General features: G+C 33.7%; 3 protein-coding genes and 1 pseudogene across 3 annotated transcripts; 3 read left to right on the top strand and 1 right to left on the bottom strand.

Moving 5' to 3' along the window:
* On the top strand, positions 1–2197 carry LOC110659592 (uncharacterized). The gene is made up of 4 exons (XM_021817558.2): positions 1–243; positions 623–1212; positions 1334–1849; positions 1940–2197. The coding sequence occupies exons 1-4, from the start codon at positions 6–8 to the stop codon at positions 2060–2062; spliced, it is 1467 nt and encodes a 488-aa protein (XP_021673250.2). The 5' UTR covers positions 1–5; the 3' UTR covers positions 2063–2197.
* A 1575-nt stretch (positions 2198–3772) lies between these two features.
* LOC131174083 (protein NOI4-like) lies at positions 3773–4010 on the top strand (annotated as a pseudogene).
* A 2564-nt stretch (positions 4011–6574) lies between these two features.
* LOC110659601 (uncharacterized) lies at positions 6575–9665 on the top strand. The gene is made up of 4 exons (XM_021817571.2): positions 6575–6821; positions 8180–8769; positions 8889–9404; positions 9523–9665. The coding sequence occupies exons 1-4, from the start codon at positions 6575–6577 to the stop codon at positions 9646–9648; spliced, it is 1479 nt and encodes a 492-aa protein (XP_021673263.2). The 3' UTR covers positions 9649–9665.
* A 101-nt stretch (positions 9666–9766) lies between these two features.
* On the bottom strand, positions 9767–17170 carry LOC110658693 (mitogen-activated protein kinase 19). Its single transcript, XM_058136535.1, has 10 exons — positions 16635–17170; positions 14452–14860; positions 14098–14225; positions 13952–14011; positions 12017–12166; positions 11664–11819; positions 11261–11472; positions 11060–11161; positions 10739–10902; positions 9767–10384 (listed from the first exon to the last, which is right to left on the bottom strand). Exons 1-10 carry the CDS (start codon positions 16656–16658, stop codon positions 9963–9965), a joined length of 1827 nt encoding a protein of 608 aa, XP_057992518.1. The 5' UTR covers positions 16659–17170; the 3' UTR covers positions 9767–9962.
* Between the last annotated feature and the right edge of the window lie 1127 nt (positions 17171–18297).

Below are 18297 nucleotides of genomic sequence, written 5' to 3'. Positions count from 1 at the left end.
TGAAGATGCCTAGGTTTTTTTCTTGCCTTGTTATTTTCGGTTTTCTTTCTCTTGTTCAAATTAACTATGTTATGGCCAGCAAACATTATAAGTCAGCCATTGGAGATCCAGGGATGAGAAGAGATGGTCTTAGGGTAGCCATTGAAGCTTGGAATCAGTGCAACGAAGTTGGTGAAGAAGCTCCCAATATGGGAAGTCCAAGATTGGCTGATTGCTTTGATGTTGATCATTCAAAAAGACCAGGTATTCACCTCTGTACTTGACCATCTCTGCAAAATTTGATCCATGCACGTTATATATATAATCAGCCTTAACATCTATTACTTTTTAGACTCTTTTCTGTTATAAGATAAATATTTTTATAAAATTTTCTCTTTTCTCTTAACACTATAGTATTATAATACATATCAATTTTTAGACTTTCTACTCTTACAATATATAATATGTTTATAAAATCTTTGGCTCTCATAGTCGTGCGATCCATCCCTACTCTCCCGTTTTGGTAAATGGGAGTGGGGACTTAAATCCATGATCCCACACGCGTCAAGTTTTAAGGATATTTTAATTAATTTAATTTCAATATACATAAGTCTTGCTAATTAATTTTGGTTGGTTGCTGAAGTGAGGTTAATACACAAAGTGGATGAGCAAGATAACAGGCTCGGCGTACTGAGTGGTCCATATGGAGGAATAACAACTAAAAAACCAGATACTTATGCAGCTGAGAAGGAATTATATCTGGGTCATAAGTGCCAAGTGCTACAAAACAATACAAAGCCTTGGCAATTTTGGATGATCATGCTTAAGAGTGGCAACATGGACACTGCAGCAGCCAAATGTCCAGAAAATGGCCACAGGTCCAAACCTTTCCCACCAGAAGCTCGGTTTCCATGCTTTGGTAAAGGATGCATGAACATGCCCTATATATTCCATGACTACACCAGCCTACAGCTGAATCGCAAGACCTTAAAAGGAAGCTTTTATGGGACTTGGGATTTGGATTCGGATGTTAGAACTGCAGCAGTTGCAAATGGCACTTCTTATTTCAAAGTCACTTGGGTCAAAAGACATTTAAACAATGGTAGTTGGGTTTTTCACCACAAGTTGAAGACTTCTCCCAAGTATCCATGGTTGATGCTCTACCTTAGGTCCGATGCCACCAAAGGATTATCCGGCGGGTACCATTATCCGACAAGGGGGATGTTAACAACAGTAAGCCATTAATTCTCTCCTCAATTTTCTTAATTGATTGCATATTTATTATTATTATGATTAAAGCTCAATGGTATTGAAATTGTCCATGAGGTATGATTTTTTTTCCATCACTGAATAGGTTCCCAAGTCGCCCAATTTCAAGGTAGTGTTCAGGTTAAACGTAAAGCAAGGAGGAGGTAAAAATAGCCAATTTTATCTGATGGACATAGGAAGCTGCTGGAAAAACAACGGAAAACCTTGCGATGGTGATGTGACCACTGACGTTACTCGATACAGTGAAATGATTATAAACCCTGAAACAGAACCATGGTGCAAGCCTGACGATCTCAGACTATGCCCCCCTTATCACACCTTCCGTAATGGAACCAGAATCCACCGGACAGACAGGTACAACTTCCCCTATGATGCATACCACCTCTGGTGTGCTCCAGGAAATGCCAAGTATTTGGAGGAGCCACATAATTTATGTGATCCATATAGCAATCCTCAGGCACAAGAGATACTGCAAATCCTTCCTCATCCTGTCTGGGGTGAATATGGCTACCCTACAAAGAAGGGTGAGGGTTGGATAGGAGACCCAAGAACTTGGCATCTTGATGTTGGGAGATTATCTCAGAACCTTTATTTTTATCAGGTAAACTAAAATGATTTCATTTTTTTTATATTCTTCAAAAGATATTAAAAATAAAAAGAAATGACTAGTGGATTGGATTGTTTGATGCAGGATCCCGGCACTAAGCCTGTTACTAGGCACTGGCCATCAATTGACTTGGGAACTGAAATCTACGTTAGCAAAGATGAAGTGGCAGAATGGAGTGTTAGTCACTTTGACATTGTTCTGACTTGAAAAAGAAACAATAATTACAGTTCATGTTTAGGTCAAATACGATTCTTGTTTTAGATATATTTTAGGTCAATATGATTGTAGTTTTAGATATATTTTAGCTCTGAGTTTAGAATACATTTGTTTTTATTGGATTAAGCTCCATTTTCTTCTAATGATAAGATAATTTATTTTCATTAATGAAATCTATTTCGTAAGATTCTAATTACAAGAGGACTTGAATGGATACTGCAAGGACTAGACTATGACTGTAAAGACCTCTTTCAAGCAAGAGACCCATAGATCTCCAATTTCCCAACATTCTTGATTAGATTCTATGCAGGCCAGTATGCCTGCGACAAACCACATTGAACAGTTCCCACATTCCAATGAGCACCTACAGCTACGGCGGCTGCACCAAATCGTGATTGTGCCTGCAGCAGTTTTGCATCGATACCATTTCTCTCATTTAATTTTTCTACCTTAGCTTTTGGTTGATAGTAGGGGTTGGTATTCATGCAATATCCATGAAGGGTGCTGGTTTTTCTGTCATATGTTGTTTTGCTTGCAAAGTAACTCTTTCGACTTCTCGTGCCATTGCATTGTTCCTGAAGAAACAGTGGGGAAGGAGAGACTATCTGCTGTAATATGCTTTCAATGACATTAAGTGAAACAGCTTATAAGATAACCTAGACACAAAATTCTCCCTTCTGAGCCTCAAAACAATATCAATTCTTACAGTAGGTAGGTAAATGGCCTATTGATTATTCCTTTCACAAAAAAAAAATTGTTCTTGGAAAAATTTGTATTCATATCCCAAGGGTTCCAGAGTCACCTAATTTCAAAGTGAGGTATAGACAAGAAGTAAAGCAATGAGGGAGAAGTTCTCTTTTCTTTTCGAAGTTTTTATTATCATTATTATTTTTAAGATTCGAATGCTGCTGAACTAATGGCCATTAAGAAAGCTTTCGAGTTGTGTCCATGCCCGAACTTTGCAGCTCTGCTCCCTCTATTTTCGTAGAATCAGATTCTAAGATTGCAACTTCCTGGGTCTTGCAATCCAGATTCCGCACCTTGGCAGCTTGCAATGTATGACAGCACTGCCCCTGTTTTCGTTAGTCATACCTTTCGGGACGCAAAATCTGTCGCCGATGCTTGCCTAAGAAGGGACTGAACCTTGGAGAAGATTTTGTTGCTGTTTCTTTTTACTATCCTCTCGTTTTCTTCTGATCACCTTCGAGTTGATTTGTTCGTTGTTGCACCTTTTGTTTCGCGGTTTCTTTGTGTTGATGGTTTTGTTCTGTTCTTTTTCTGTGTTCTTTGTTCTGTTTTTTGGGTTTCGTCTGCTGGTGCATAGCTTATATTAGCTGTGTTCTTCTTTGCTTTGTATAATGGAAGAAAACTCCGTGATTACTTAGTAAGAAAGTGAAATGAAATTTATTTTTGAGAGCACAATTGAGAAATTGAAGTCTATGAATGAATAAAGCATCATATTTAAGAAATTATAAATGGTAAATTTTTTATCTTCTGAGGGAAAATCAGTAAGCCTATTTAATATATCGAGCAACGATCCGTCCATTGATATCTGAATTTTTATTTGTTGTCAATCATAAAATGTAATTTGATGATCTCCTTGGAGATGCTGCGTAGTAGCATTGGATGCACAACTGTGCCATCCAAGTTTATGAGACAGTTCCAATGGTTCCTCAGTTGTGTTAGGAATTGCTTATGCTTATGGCGAGGATACCGATACAGGGACGGCCATTGCCAAAATCTGGCGAATGGGATGTCAATGATCCTGCTTCAGCTTGAAGGATTTACTGTGATTTTTAACAAGGCTAAGGATGAGAAGGCGGGTGGAAAACCCGAGTCACCTGGAAAGGTTGATCCTCATATTAAGCCTGGAGGAGATCCTTGAAAGCCTCAGAAAATATTGTTTTGCTGCATCCAGAGCCCAACCGTAGAATCTTGACCTGCCCTTCCCTCGAAAGTGCTTCAAGGAGTAATTTAATCTGTAAATGGCCCCACTATATATTTATTTAAGAAGATAGAAGCTGCAGAGCGGTGATGAATCCTGCTGGAATTTGTTATGTTGTAAGACAGAGCTATGAGGAAAGGAGCAAGTACACAATTATTGTATTTAAAAAAAATGGTAAAGCAACTAGGAGGTAAACTTTGCCAATTATACCTGATGGGCATGGAAGGATGCTAGAAAAGCAATGGAAACCCTTCCAATGGATATGTAAAACAAACCAGGTAAAGTGTGACAATTTTTTAAAATTTTATTTTCTTTTTCCATCTCTTTCTCTTCTCCTCTATGAAGAACTTTGTCTTCCTGTATAGATAACCTTATTGAAATTTCTACACTACCTAAGGATGCCCAGGTCAGTGAATCTCTCCTACCCCTTCTTGGCCCTCACAACACATACATAAGATCTGGATCCCTCACCCGGGGAATGAGAGAAAGATCTCTGCCAAAAGAATATGTCCATGTCTCTAAGATGGACCAGTGCAATCTCCAAAGCACTACCTCTGAACAATATGTCACCTTAGAGATCCCTTCTCCACTGATTCCTAGATGGAGAAATGAGGGCTATTAGCATCTTCACTTTGGAGCAGTAAGACTCATTCTCACTCTACACGGCAGACGAGGACTTCCTGTTACTCATTTCCTTCAGTATGAGCATGTTGTGATCGGGACATGTTTAACTGCACTACATGCAGGAAGTGTAGTTCTTACATTTTTTCCAAATTATAACCTCTCGCTTCGAGATCCTCACTTATGCACAGCCCTAAAAGTACAAGTACAGTTGACTGGAGCAGAGCAAGTGACCTCTTCTATAATTGCCACTTTTTATTATCTTGTAGAAAATGGTTAAGAGGTTTATAATCAATCACCAACCTCTTTTTTCCTCTTAGTCTTTCAAATCTTTTTTCGACGTAAAAAGCCTGGCAGGCCCATGGAGAGTTGGTAGGTTCAATGAGTCCTTGTTGAAGGAGCTGCTTACATTCTTCTTTGGCTAGGATTAAATCAGTAGGGTTCATTCCAGGATGAGAAGCTTTTGTAGGATTGATATCTTCGTTAAGCTTGAAAGGAAGATGGATGAAGAAATCCGTATTCTTCCACAAAGGGTGAGGATGTTTGAATTCTGCATGAGAGTCTGCGCAAGACCTCAGTAGAAGGTCTTTTTAATCTGGGAATTCAGGTGAAGCTTCTGTTAATGAGAAAAGCTTCGGGATGGTAGTGAAAGCCTGGAATTGTCTTTTATATTTTAATACAGTTGGAAGAATCTTGAGATGCTTAGCCTGTTGATAGATATCAAAGCCAATAAGAACATCCTTGTCAGGAAGATCTGATCCAATAATTTTTATCCACAAGATGTAATTAGGGAAAAACTGAATACTAATGGGTTGTTTCGTAATCAAATTGGTTTTAAAAACCTTCCCATCGGCAGCTTTGAAATATTCTATATGTGGGACTTAACTTTCTGGTGGAAAAATAGCAGGATTCATCATACTCTTACGAGTACTAGCATCTAAAAACCCAATGACTGAAATGGGCCTAGAGTACTTGCTGTGTAGAATATGAATAGTGACCAAAGGGATAGGAATATTATGTGTGCTATGAGTGAGATGGATATTTTGAATATTTTGGGTTAGGTATAAAGGATAATGGGTTTCAGAATCAAAGTCTGAGTTTGACTCTTCCGAGGAAGCTGTTTAATCAAAATCATCATCTGATCCAAGAGTGAAAACAGTTTTTTCACCCGATTAATCCTGTTAAGAGAACAAGAATTTTTTACAAATTGCATATTGAGGGCATTAATATATTCAACTAACCATATTAATAATTATAATAATTTGCATAAACAAAAAAAAAATTAATTTTTACTTTCCCTCATTCTTTCCATGTTGGAAGCTAAATTTTACAAGAATTTAATTAAATTAATTCTTCTTTTTTATTTTTATATTTAAAAATTAATAAATTAAAAATTTTAATTCTTTTAATTTAAAAATTTATTTTAAAAGAAATATAAATGAAATAATTTTTTTTCAAATGAAGTGGTAATGAATTCAAACTAATTCCTTTTTAATTAATTCCTTTTTTGGTGTATATTTAATTAATAATTAATATTTTTAATGTATTTTATATGTATCTCAATCAATTTTTTGGGTGATAATTAAATTTAAAGATTTATTCTTTATTTATCTTAATTTGTGTATTTAGAAATTATGTTATAAACTTTGAGTGATTTGCAAAACGTGTAAGATGGTAATTAGAGCCATATTAAGAAAGATTTAATTAAATAAATTTCCACAAATGTGTTATTTTATAGACGTTAAATTTCAACGTTATCTTAACGCTTACTAATTACACGACAGTTATGCTAGGTAGGCTCAATATATATATATATATATATTGCCATTTCTCAAGCTTTCAGTAACTGATATTAATAATAAGCAATGAAGATGACAAGGTTTTCTTCTTGCCTTGTTCTTTTTGGTTTTTTCTTTCTTGTTCAAATTGATTACATTATGGCCTACAAACATTATAAGTCAGCCATTGGAGATCCAGGGATGAGAAGAGATGGTCTTAGGATAGCCATTGAAGCTTGGAATCAGTGCAACGAAGTTGGCGAAGAAGCTCCCAATATGGGAAGTCCAAGATTGGCTGATTGCTTTGATGTTGATCATTCAAAATCACCAGGCATATCCAACTCTCTACTTGATTTTATCTCTGCAAAATTTGATCCATGCATGTCATATATGCGAACTTATGAACGTACATAAACAAAATAGAATTACTGCTTTAGATGTTGAAGTAATCAAAGATAAGTAAAATAAAATTCAAATTAAAGATGAAGGCTAAGAGAAAATGAAGATAGAGATTTGAGATTAGAGAAAAAAAAATTAAAAATGATTGAATTTTCCAATTTATATTTTAGATTTAATTATGTTTGATTAAAATTTTGAATATAGATTGAATAAATTTATATCATATAAATAATGTATTCAATGACGTATGAGTATTATTTACCTATAACATTTTTGATAAACTTTTGAATAGTGTGGATGATATATTTTATATTTAGTTTTTTTTTATTTCTCTTGTATTTATAAAAATTTATATAAAAGAATGTATGAATTAATAAAAGAACACATAATTAAATTTATATATTTATGGAAAAATTTAAAATTATAGAATTAAAATTTTAACTATAAAATTAATAAATCTCGCTTTATTCTATTCACAGGCATTTTACTAATTTCTGGTTTAATTGATTAATTTTCACTTTCTTTGATATTACATTTACAATAATATATTCTTAATTTTATAAAAAAAAATTCTTATAAAACAAATTAATATAGTAATTTTTTGTTTTATATAGAATAATTTTTTATATTAACTTAATATAACCTCAAATGCATAAAAATTTTATTAGTTTTAAATTATTGAAAAATTAAAATATAAACAAATCAAACTTATTTTAATTAAAATAAAAGGATAAATTTTAAATGATTCTAATATCATGAGTCAGTTTACATATAATATTATTTTTATTATTAACATTTTTCATTTTATTTTAATTACAATTATAATAATATATTCCTAAATCTATACGAAAGTTTTTATAAAAACCTATGCATATAATAATTTTTAATTTTACAAATAATAATACATAACTTATTTTATTGTATTAAAGTTAATAATTAAATTAATTATAACATAAAACCTTTCATAAAATACAATCTCTAAATAAATATTTTTTATTTATAAAATTAATTAAATTAATATTAAAATAACTATTAATTTAATTATTATATTTAACATTTTTATATATAAATAAATAATTATAAATTATTTAATGCATATATATATATAATCAGCTTAATACTATAGTCTTATAATAAATACTTATCTCTTATAATATATAATATTTTTATAAAATTTTTGGCTCTTATGATTGTGAATCCATCTCAGCTTCTTTTTTTATGAATGGGAGAGTATGGACTTAAACTTAAGATCCCATATACTTACAAGTTATTTGGATTAAGCATTGTCAAGTTTTAAGGGTATTTTAATTAATTTAATTTCAATATCCGTAAGCCTTGCTAATTTATTTTGGTTGGTTGCTGAAGTGAGGTTAATACACAAGGTGGATGAGCAAGATAACAGGCTTGGCGTATTGAGTGGTACATACGGAGGAATAACAACTAAAAAACCAGACACTTATGCAGCTGCAAAGGAGTTATATCTGGGTCATAAATGTCAAGTAATGCAAAACAATACAAAGCCTTGGCAATTTTGGATGATCATGCTCAAGAGTGGCAATATGGACACTACAGCAGCCAAATGCCCCGAAAATGGCCACAAGTCCAAACCTTTCCCACCAGAACCACGGTTTCCATGCTTTGGTAAAGGATGCATGAACATGCCCTATATATTCCATAACTACACCAGCCTACTGCTGAATCGCAAGACCTTAAAAGGAAGCTTTTATGGGACTTGGGATTTGGATTCTGATGTTAGAAATGCAGCACTTGCCAATGGCACTTCTTATTTCAAAGTCACTTGGGTCAAAAAACATTTAGGGAAAGGTAGCTGGGTTTTTCACCACAAGTTGAAGACTTCTCCAAAGTATCCATGGTTGATGCTCTACCTGAGGTCCGACGCCACCAAAGGATTATCCGGCGGGTACCATTATCCGACAAGGGGGATGTTAACAACAGTAAGCCATTAGTTCTCTCCATTTTCTTAATTGATTGTATATTTGTTATTATGATGATTAAAGCTCATTAATGGCATTGAAATTGTCTATGAGGTATGATTTTTTCCATCACTGAATAGGTTCCCAAGTCGCCCAATTTCAAGGTAGTGTTCAGGTTAAATGTAAAGCAAGGAGGAGGTAAAAACAGCCAATTTTACCTAATGGACATAGGAAGCTGCTGGAAAAACAATGGAAAACCTTGCGATGGGGATGTGAGCACAGACGTTACTCGATACAGTGAAATGATTATAAACCCTGAAACAGAACCATGGTGCAAACCTGACGATCTGAAACTGTGCCCCCCTTACCACACCTTCCGTAATGGAACCAGAATCCACCGGACAGACAAGGACAATTTCCCCTATGATGCATACCACCTGTGGTGTGCACCAGGAAATGCCAAGTACCTGGAGGAGCCACATAATTTATGTGATGCATATAGCAATCCTCAACCACAAGAGATACTGCAAATCCTTCCTCATCCTGTCTGGGGTGAATATGGCTACCCTACAAAGAAGGGTGAGGGTTGGATAGGAGATCCAAGAACTTGGCATCTTGATGTTGGGAGATTATCTCAGAACCTTTATTTTTATCAGGTAAACAATAACGATCTTTTTAAATATATATTTAAAAAAAATTTTTTTAACATACTTCAAAAGATATTAAAAATAAATAAATAAAAAATAACTAGCAGGTCGTATTGGTTTGATGCAGGATCCCGGCACCAAGCCTGCTACTAGGCATTGGCCATCAATTGACTTAGGAACTGAAATATATATTAGCGAAGATGAAGTGGCAGAGTGGAGCGTTAGCCACTTTGACATTGTTCTGACATCTTGAATAAAACCAAAAAGCATCAGTATGATTTATGTTTCATATATTTTAGGTCAATATGATCCTAGTTTTAGAAATATTTTTTTTCTTAGTTTAGGAAAAATTTTTTATTTGGATTTAGCACTTGTTTTCTTCTAATACAAAGGGAATTTATTTTCATTAATAAAATCAATGCCGTCTGATTCTAATTACACGAGGACTTAAATAGATACTGCAGGGACTGGACTAGGACTGTAAAGACAGACCCTCTCTCAAGGAAGAGACCCATAGATCTCCAATTTCCCAACATTCTCGATTAGATTCTTCGCAGGCCGGTACACCTAGGACAATCCATATTGAACAGTTCCCACATTCCTATGAGCAGCTACAGCTACGGCAGCTGCACCAAATTGTGATTGTGCCTGCAGCAGTTTTGCATCTATAGCAATTCGCTCATTTAATTGTTCCACCTTAGCTTTTGGTTGATAGTACGGTATGGTATTCATGTCAATCGCCATGACTGGTCCTGGTTTTGCTGCCATGTTACACTCGGGCAGTGGTTGTTTTGCTAGCGAAGTATCCTTCTCAGACACAGTCGACTTTTCTTGTGCCATTGCGTTGTTCCTGAAGAAACAGTGAGGAGACACTGTCTGCTGTGGAGGGAGGACAGCATTTCTATAAAATATCCTTGCATCGTAAGCATCTTTGATGTTTCTGCTATTTTCATATGGTACGACTGATCCAACAACTCTCCCTGGCTTTGCTGTGCACCAAAAGAAAGCAAGGGGAGAAAACAGTCAATCGAATAGAAAAGAAAGCAAGTTGGATCCCAAACAAGGGCAAAGATGGATTGGCATACCACTCATGGATTGACACCATAGAAACAATCCTTGCCACATGTTATCAAGGTATAATAATAACAGAAATCTACTTTGAAAGCTCTGAAACATCAGAAATTTCAGGGGATCCAAATATACACATAGAACAATCCAAATAACGTAGGCTCTAACATAAAAACTTCTGAATGTCAAAAACCATGTTAAAATTCTGACTACAACAATCAAAGAGGCTTTTACTGTCAAATTACAAAAAGCAAGCAAAATGAATTTGCTTATACCTGTTGGTACTCTGGGTGGAGGTCGAGAAACCTTCAATGCATTTCCAGAAATTGCATCTGTTGCTCTACAATTTTTAGAAGCATCTTCTGCAACTTGCCGGTTATCAAATGCAGTTGAACTTGATTGCATATTAGGAGGGATTGTATTTGTGTGTACAGTAGACCTGCATACAAAAGAGAAGATGAAAAACCATGTCTAAATAGCACACATTACAGGCAAAGGAACTCGAACTTCCCAAATACCACTGTACTATATAGCTTCAATGTCACCATAACTTACAAGCACTCGTACAAGAAGGGAATTGTTATATATGATCATACCGTGGAAGAGAGACATGCTTCCTCTCTAGAGGAATCACTGGTGCACTTCGACCACTGTTTTCCTCAAGATAGGCAAACTGCTTTCTAAATTGACCAATTGCACTGCATTGAAAAAAAAGATCCTATCAAATATGGGAAAGGAGATTGAAAACAGAATTGCTACTATTGAAAAATGAGCACTTGGAAGGAAGTGTTTAGAACCTAGGATAGAGAAAGTTAGTGCCTTCATTTCCATTCATGTAGTCTTTGAGCAGCTGTGGATGATACTCCAGTATTTCGCGGTACAGCAATTCCCGGATATCCTCCTTTGTCACCCTTCGTCTCTCAAACTCAAACTCCAACTTTGAGATTGGCTGACAAGAAGGTTCTCTCTCAATTTTGGCTAAGCCTTTAAAGTATGGATCAGCTAATGCCTACAAAAAATAAATAAATAAATAAATATATATATATATATATATATATATATATATATATATATATTTATATAATTTGCAATCATTCAGTATTGTGAAGAAAATAAGATCCATCAAGCTGCATTATTTACTGACTAGACATATAATAAGGTCAACATCATTATAGCCAGAATATAAGATAAAGCAAAAACCTGTTCAGCAGTAGGTCGATCTTTTGGATCAAATGCTAAAAGTCTTTGCAACAGCTTAAGTGCTAAAGGATCTGCATTTGGAAATTTAAGTGTAAATGGCACAGGCTGTTTTTTCCTCATTTCTGTCAAGTACTTCCTTGCCTTCTCATTTCGAACCTGCAATTTTTTTTTTAACAATATATAATTGTTGTCAATACTTCAGAATGGAACATTAAAATCAACAAGGAGAAGTAGAAGAAAAAAGTTAGAGATATATATATATATATATATATATATATAGAGAGAGAGAGAGAGAGAGAGAGAGAGAGAGAGAGAGAGAGAGAGAGAGAGAAAGAGAGAGAGGGGTGTCATACTCCGGAAATAGTTTCTGGTGAAGGAGTCCCAAGAAGATCAGTGATCAAATCCAGCTGATGAACAACACTTTTACCCGGAAACAATGGCTTCCCTGTCAATACCTCAGCAAATATGCAGCCAATACTCCAAATATCAATTGCTGGTGTATACTGCAAAGGGTACCGACACAGATCAGAGAATTCAAAGAGTATTGGAAACTTCATACCGTAGTTAAACCACTCCAGAGACTTGGGCATAACCTGACACAATTACCTGAATGACAGATATTCAACTTCCAGGAGAGTTCATAGTCCTCCCTGAACAAGAATTATTTTTATCTAGGCATTACTGCTTACCATAAAGCACTGAGAAGCATTTTACAGAGAACTATATTGCTTCAATACTACGCCATAGCTCATAATAATAACATCCCATAGGACTAAACTTTCTCTATGGGAAGATGACAGCTCACCTAGAGGCATAGGAAAAGACAAAAGGACCAAGGGCGTAAAATGAAAAAGTCAATGCATGTGTTTTCATCATTGTCTATGTGCAATGAGATTTCTCTGAAGTATGAAGAAAGCATGAATGAACCAAACCACTTTTAGATTAGATCATGTACGTTTTCATCATAATCTGTAGTCATTGGACACTTTAGAAGGACATGCAAATATATATAAACAGAGGTTAAAAAAAAAAAAGAATCAATCAGCAATTGACTCCGGCTTAAAAAATCTCAAGAAAAATTCATGTCCACGAAGAGTTTACAACAATCATGCTAACCAATTAACTTCAGCAAATCACATTCATAAATTTCACTTTCTTCATCCGTTGCTCATGAATCAAGTGCATGTGAACAAATATGCTTCTCTAATAAAATACCCAACAGTCCAATGACACAGGACACAGCCAGAAAACAAGTTAATAATTTAGAATAAGAAAATAAAGCAGAAAATTTCACTTACACCTTTTTCAATTGAATTCCATTTTTAGTGTGTTTGGTTTGAAAAAAAAAAGAATAGAATTCAATTCTAGGAATTGGTTATAACTAAAACCAATTCTATCAAATTTGATGGAATTTAAAATGAATTCCACAAAACTTACATAATAACATTCTATGGACTAAAAATGCCCTCATCCAAAAATTTCCTCCCACTCCATCTACTTGATATTAATCAATGTACTTGATATTAATCAATGTACTCGTGTATGTCACAACACGATACAAATGCATGCCATGTAGGATAAATGGTGCATTAATATCATTAGTATAATTAATAAAGGATAAACTTCACGTTTGATTAAGAAAAAAAATTAAAGAAAACCTTAATGATAGAAAAGTAACAAAGTAAAGTGAACATCAAACATGAATTCTAGCTAGAAAAGTAACCTTAATGGCAGAAAAGTAACAACATAACACTAATTTTTTAATTTTGTAGAAAATTGTAATTTTTTAATTTTACTCTTGACAGTAGTTTAGGAAATAAGGACAAATGAATTTCAATTCTAGAATTATACCAAACATGAATTATATGGAATTCAATTGAATTCTAAATTTTAAGTTGTGTCATACCAAACAATGGGATTCACTTCAAATGAATTCTAGCTAAAATTCATTTCAAATGAATTCCAAAATTTGTGATAGAATTGAACCAAACACTATGTGAACTTCACAAAGCTGCAAAACCAGTGATGCAGAAATGCCAAGTCATCTTCTTCGGTAAGGGTGTAATCCAATATAAGATCATGTAAAAATTATTTACAAACACGCGCAAGAAGTCGAGCACATCAGTAAATGTCATGTGAAACCAAAGATGCTAAATGAGTCCATCCACTTGCAAAGATGCAAGTAGAAGGTAGAAAAATAACAAAAATTGGGTCCACGATACCAATATGACGTGCTCCAATCAACTTGCTATAGAGAAAAAGAAAGACTATGGCAGGGCTAACCATACCTTTGAAGAAAAAGAGCCACACAGCTCTGGAGCCCTATACCATCTTGTTGCAACATAGTCCTGTAGGAAACCTCATCGGTGAACACTTACATAATAAGTGTGATAAATCAGCTCGTGTTTCCAAATATTGCACAACAAATACATACCGTCCAAAAAACAGTGGTTGGTGTATCACTAAATGCTACTCTAGCGAGTCCAAAGTCACAAACTTTAAGCTTGCAATTTGCATTTGCCAATATATTCTTGGGTTTAAGATCTCTATGGTAAACATTTGCTGCAACAGCAAAACTTACATTCAGAACAGAGATGGGCCAAAATATTCATCAAAATTTAAAAAATTAAATTAAAACAGAAATGGTGGAATCATACAATATGGCAATAGTCTTTGCTCATAAGATACAAATGCACTGAAAGCATCGTAAAGGGTGTCAACACAAGCAAGAGAGCAATAAAAAACCATTACAGAAAAGGGGAAAAAAAAAGGAGGAAGAAACCATCACCCGTATGCATGTATTTCAATGCTCTTAACATCTGATAAAGAAAAAACTGATGGTGTTCACGTGTCAAATCATCATTAGCTTTGATGACTTGGTGAAGATCAGACTCCATGAGCTCAAAAACAACAAATATGTCTTTAAACTCCCTCTTTGAGGATGGCAACATGATGCGCTTAATTTCTACAATATCAGGATGTCGTAAAAGCCTAAGTAACTTGACTTCTCGCAAGATCCTAATAGCATCAGAGTTGTGCTCAAAAACATCATGGATCTTTTTTATTGCCACTTTTTCTCCAGTGTGAGTGTCAATTGCAGCACAAACAACTCCATAGCTTCCTTTTCCTATAACTTCCAGAATTTTGTATCTATTGGCATCCCCGTACTCGGTGAAAAAGTCCATATCTTTTAAGTCCTGAAGCATAGAAAAAGTGTCATGCTCAAGCTTCTGTAGATTTTACTACTAGCATTAAATTGGTAAAGTATAATCTAATAATAAACAAAGTTCCAAGAGACATCAAAAACATGCGTTATATACGATCATGCGTTATACACGATTATAAATAGTCCACACACACACACACACACACACACAAATAGAAAAACACACACACACACACACACACACACACAAATAGAAAAACACTGGACAGTTAACACACACACACACAAATAGAAAAACACTGGACAGTTAACCAGTGGTTTACAAAATACAATATTTCAGGAGTTCACAACTATATAACATACAGATACAGCATGAAAAATGAACAATGAAAAAAAATAGCATCTTTCCAAGTAACAAAAAAAGAAAATAAAACCCAAAGAGAAAAAGAGGTGGATTTACGCAAGTCATCAACTTTGGGAACAGAATCAGGTCCCACAGGGTGATTATTATTTAAGAATTTGCATTAGTGAAGAATCAAACGCAGAAGCTATAGGGGACACACACACACACACACACACACACACACACAAATAGAAAAACACTGGACAGTTAACCAGTGGTTTACAAAATACAATATTTCAGGAGTTCACAACTATATAACATACAGATACAGCATGAAAAATGAAACAAGAACAGCATTTAGTGACAATGAAAAAAAATAGCATCTTTCCAAGTAACAAAAAAAGAAAATAAAACCCAAAGAGAAAAAGAGGTGGATTTACGCAAGTCATCAACTTTGGGAACAGAATCAGGTCCCACAGGGTGATTATTATTTAAGAATTTGCATTAGTGAAGAATCAAACGCAGAAGCTATAGGACTTGATTAGTGTCTAAGGAATTGCAGTTACAGCACACAAATACAAAAACAAAAGTGCCTTTCCTTAAGGGGCGTGACGTCCAAAGAATCCTAATTATTATAGTAACTCATCATTGGAACTATACAATGATCAATAAAGAGTAAACATTTATTCAAACACAAAAATGTAAAATAAGAAACCAAAACAATAGAATAGATGCATGACAAGTAAGAGGTGGATGAATTCCAGCATGCAACAGTATTCTCAGAAAATCAGACAAGTGAGTTAAAGAAAAAGTAAACCTGTTAAAACAAGGGAAAACAATAATAAGAAATCTTATTCTGCTTCTCCTCCAGTGGAGTTAATTCGGTTCTCCAAAACTTCGAAAAAAAATTTTTGAAAAGAAGACAGAACTTAAAGGCATGGCTTATCCCAAGCAACCAAAACTTGACAAAAAAAATCTCACCTTTACATTAACAAAGAGAACAAATAATTCAATCTGATCATTTATATGTCAACTTAATTAGCCAATAACTAAAATCTGATGTTAATTACTATGCCCAATTTCCAGAAATCACACTTTCTTGCCTTTTCCCACACTTTCTCACCAATCTACAGAAAACAAGATTACTCAAGATCTTAACTCTTAGAAACTGAAACCAGGAGATTTTAAACTCTTTCAACAACCAAATAGACCATGCCTAGATTAGATCTTACCTCCTCTCCTTAAACACTATAAAGGTTAAACTTGAGAAAAGAAAATTTCACTAAATTTCTTTCGAGTCCGTCTGAAACCAAACAGCCAAAAATTAACCTAATTACTACCTCTAAACACACAGTTTTCGAAATTGCAATTTTCTTAAATGGGATCTGGAAATCCCCAATCTTGTCCACATTACCGTCAACAACCCAGATCCCATATCAGAGAGAAAAAGAGAGAGTCTGACCTTCTTGGGATGATCTCGCTGCATCTTTTTTCCAAAACCCACCAAAATCAGAGACACCGCAAAATACCCTTTCTTGCTCTTGTTAAAAAACAATTACTGCCCCCTTTCTTTTCTTCTTCTTCTTCTTCTTCTAGGAGAAAATTAGCCGCAGTCACACACAGCAAAAAAACCTAGTTAGATTGACGGCCGCACAGTGCTTTTCCTTCTTACTCTACTCTTCAAACTCCGCTTCTGCTCATCAACCATGAAAAACCCACTTCAAATCTTCCAGTCTCTTGCAAAATCCTCCCTTACCACCACCACCACTAGCAGCATCAAAATTTACTTGAAGAACAAAAAGAGAAAGACAAGAAAAGTATAAAAGATTCAAACTTTGAGAGAAAACGAACTAAAACTCGAACTCCGTAGATGTCGGTGAAAACTTTGGAGATCTAAGAGCAGGAGAAATAAAAATCCAAAACTGGATCTGAGAAGAGAGAATAAAAAAGAATATTGAGAAGGTGAGGGTAGTTGCTTATATAAGGGGAAAATTGACTTGCCCTCTTCTCGAAATATCCACTATTTTTATATTATATTCATAACAAGTATGTTTTTGTAAAACTAGCTGTTAGGTAAAGGAAACTTCTCAGTACTGTTATATGTACCTTTTTTATTTTACCGTATTTTGTATTTTTTATTTATTATAGTAATTTTTAAAAATCTCTTTCTTTGAAAATTTATAACTTCTTTCTTAATAATATCTTTTCAATAATCAAATATAAATTTATTTTCTTTAAAATTAGGATCGGAATAAAGATTTCTCCAACGAGGAGTGGGACGTGACGAGTTTTTATGCGGGAGTTTATTTATTTATTTTATTTTATTTATTAATATATAACATAAATTTATTTATTAAAAATAAAATATAATTAAAAATATAAATTTTAAATATTATTTTAATAATATATTTATATTTTTTAAAAAATTTGATATTTAAATTTATAAATATATTATTTTTAATAAAAAATAATAATATATTACTATATATAATAAATTATAAGATTCAAAGTAAGAAAAAAGTCTTTTAATTTATTTTATATAAATTAAATAAAATTAATAAAATTTAAAATAAATTTAATTAAATTGAAAAATTTTTTATATTCATAAAGATTTTATTACTACACTTAATATTTATTAATATATTTTATAATTTTTTATTTTAATATTCTTGCTTTAATAATAAATAAATAAATTTAAATAAAAATATATTTATGTATTAATATATTAACTTTTATTTATAAAAAAAAAGATGTATTTTTTTTTTTATTTTCATTATTTTTCATTTCCTTTTGGTTGAAAAAGAAACGAAATGGACGATAGCGAAGAAACATAAGCTAAGTTTCTACGTGCCAATGATTTGTTGTGAAGTTATTTGGGAAAAATAATTTGGCTTTTAGTTTATTATTATTATTATTATTTTATAAAAAAATTATTATTATTATTATTATTAAGTAAATAAAACGTGTGGATAAAAATATTAGGTTTAATTAAGACGACGCGTGTGATTTCTTGTTGGAGAGCAGTGTTGACTCCTCTCTTGGTCGGTTCCTGCCATGCACGCGTGCTTATGGACCGTTGAATCCCATTAAAATTATTTCTTTTTTCTTTATTTTTATATAATGAA

The sequence above is a fragment of the Hevea brasiliensis genome, chromosome 15 (assembly GCF_030052815.1).
Source record: "Hevea brasiliensis isolate MT/VB/25A 57/8 chromosome 15, ASM3005281v1, whole genome shotgun sequence".
NCBI lineage: Eukaryota > Viridiplantae > Streptophyta > Magnoliopsida > Malpighiales > Euphorbiaceae > Hevea > Hevea brasiliensis.
This window is presented reverse-complemented; position numbering and strand designations above follow the sequence as displayed.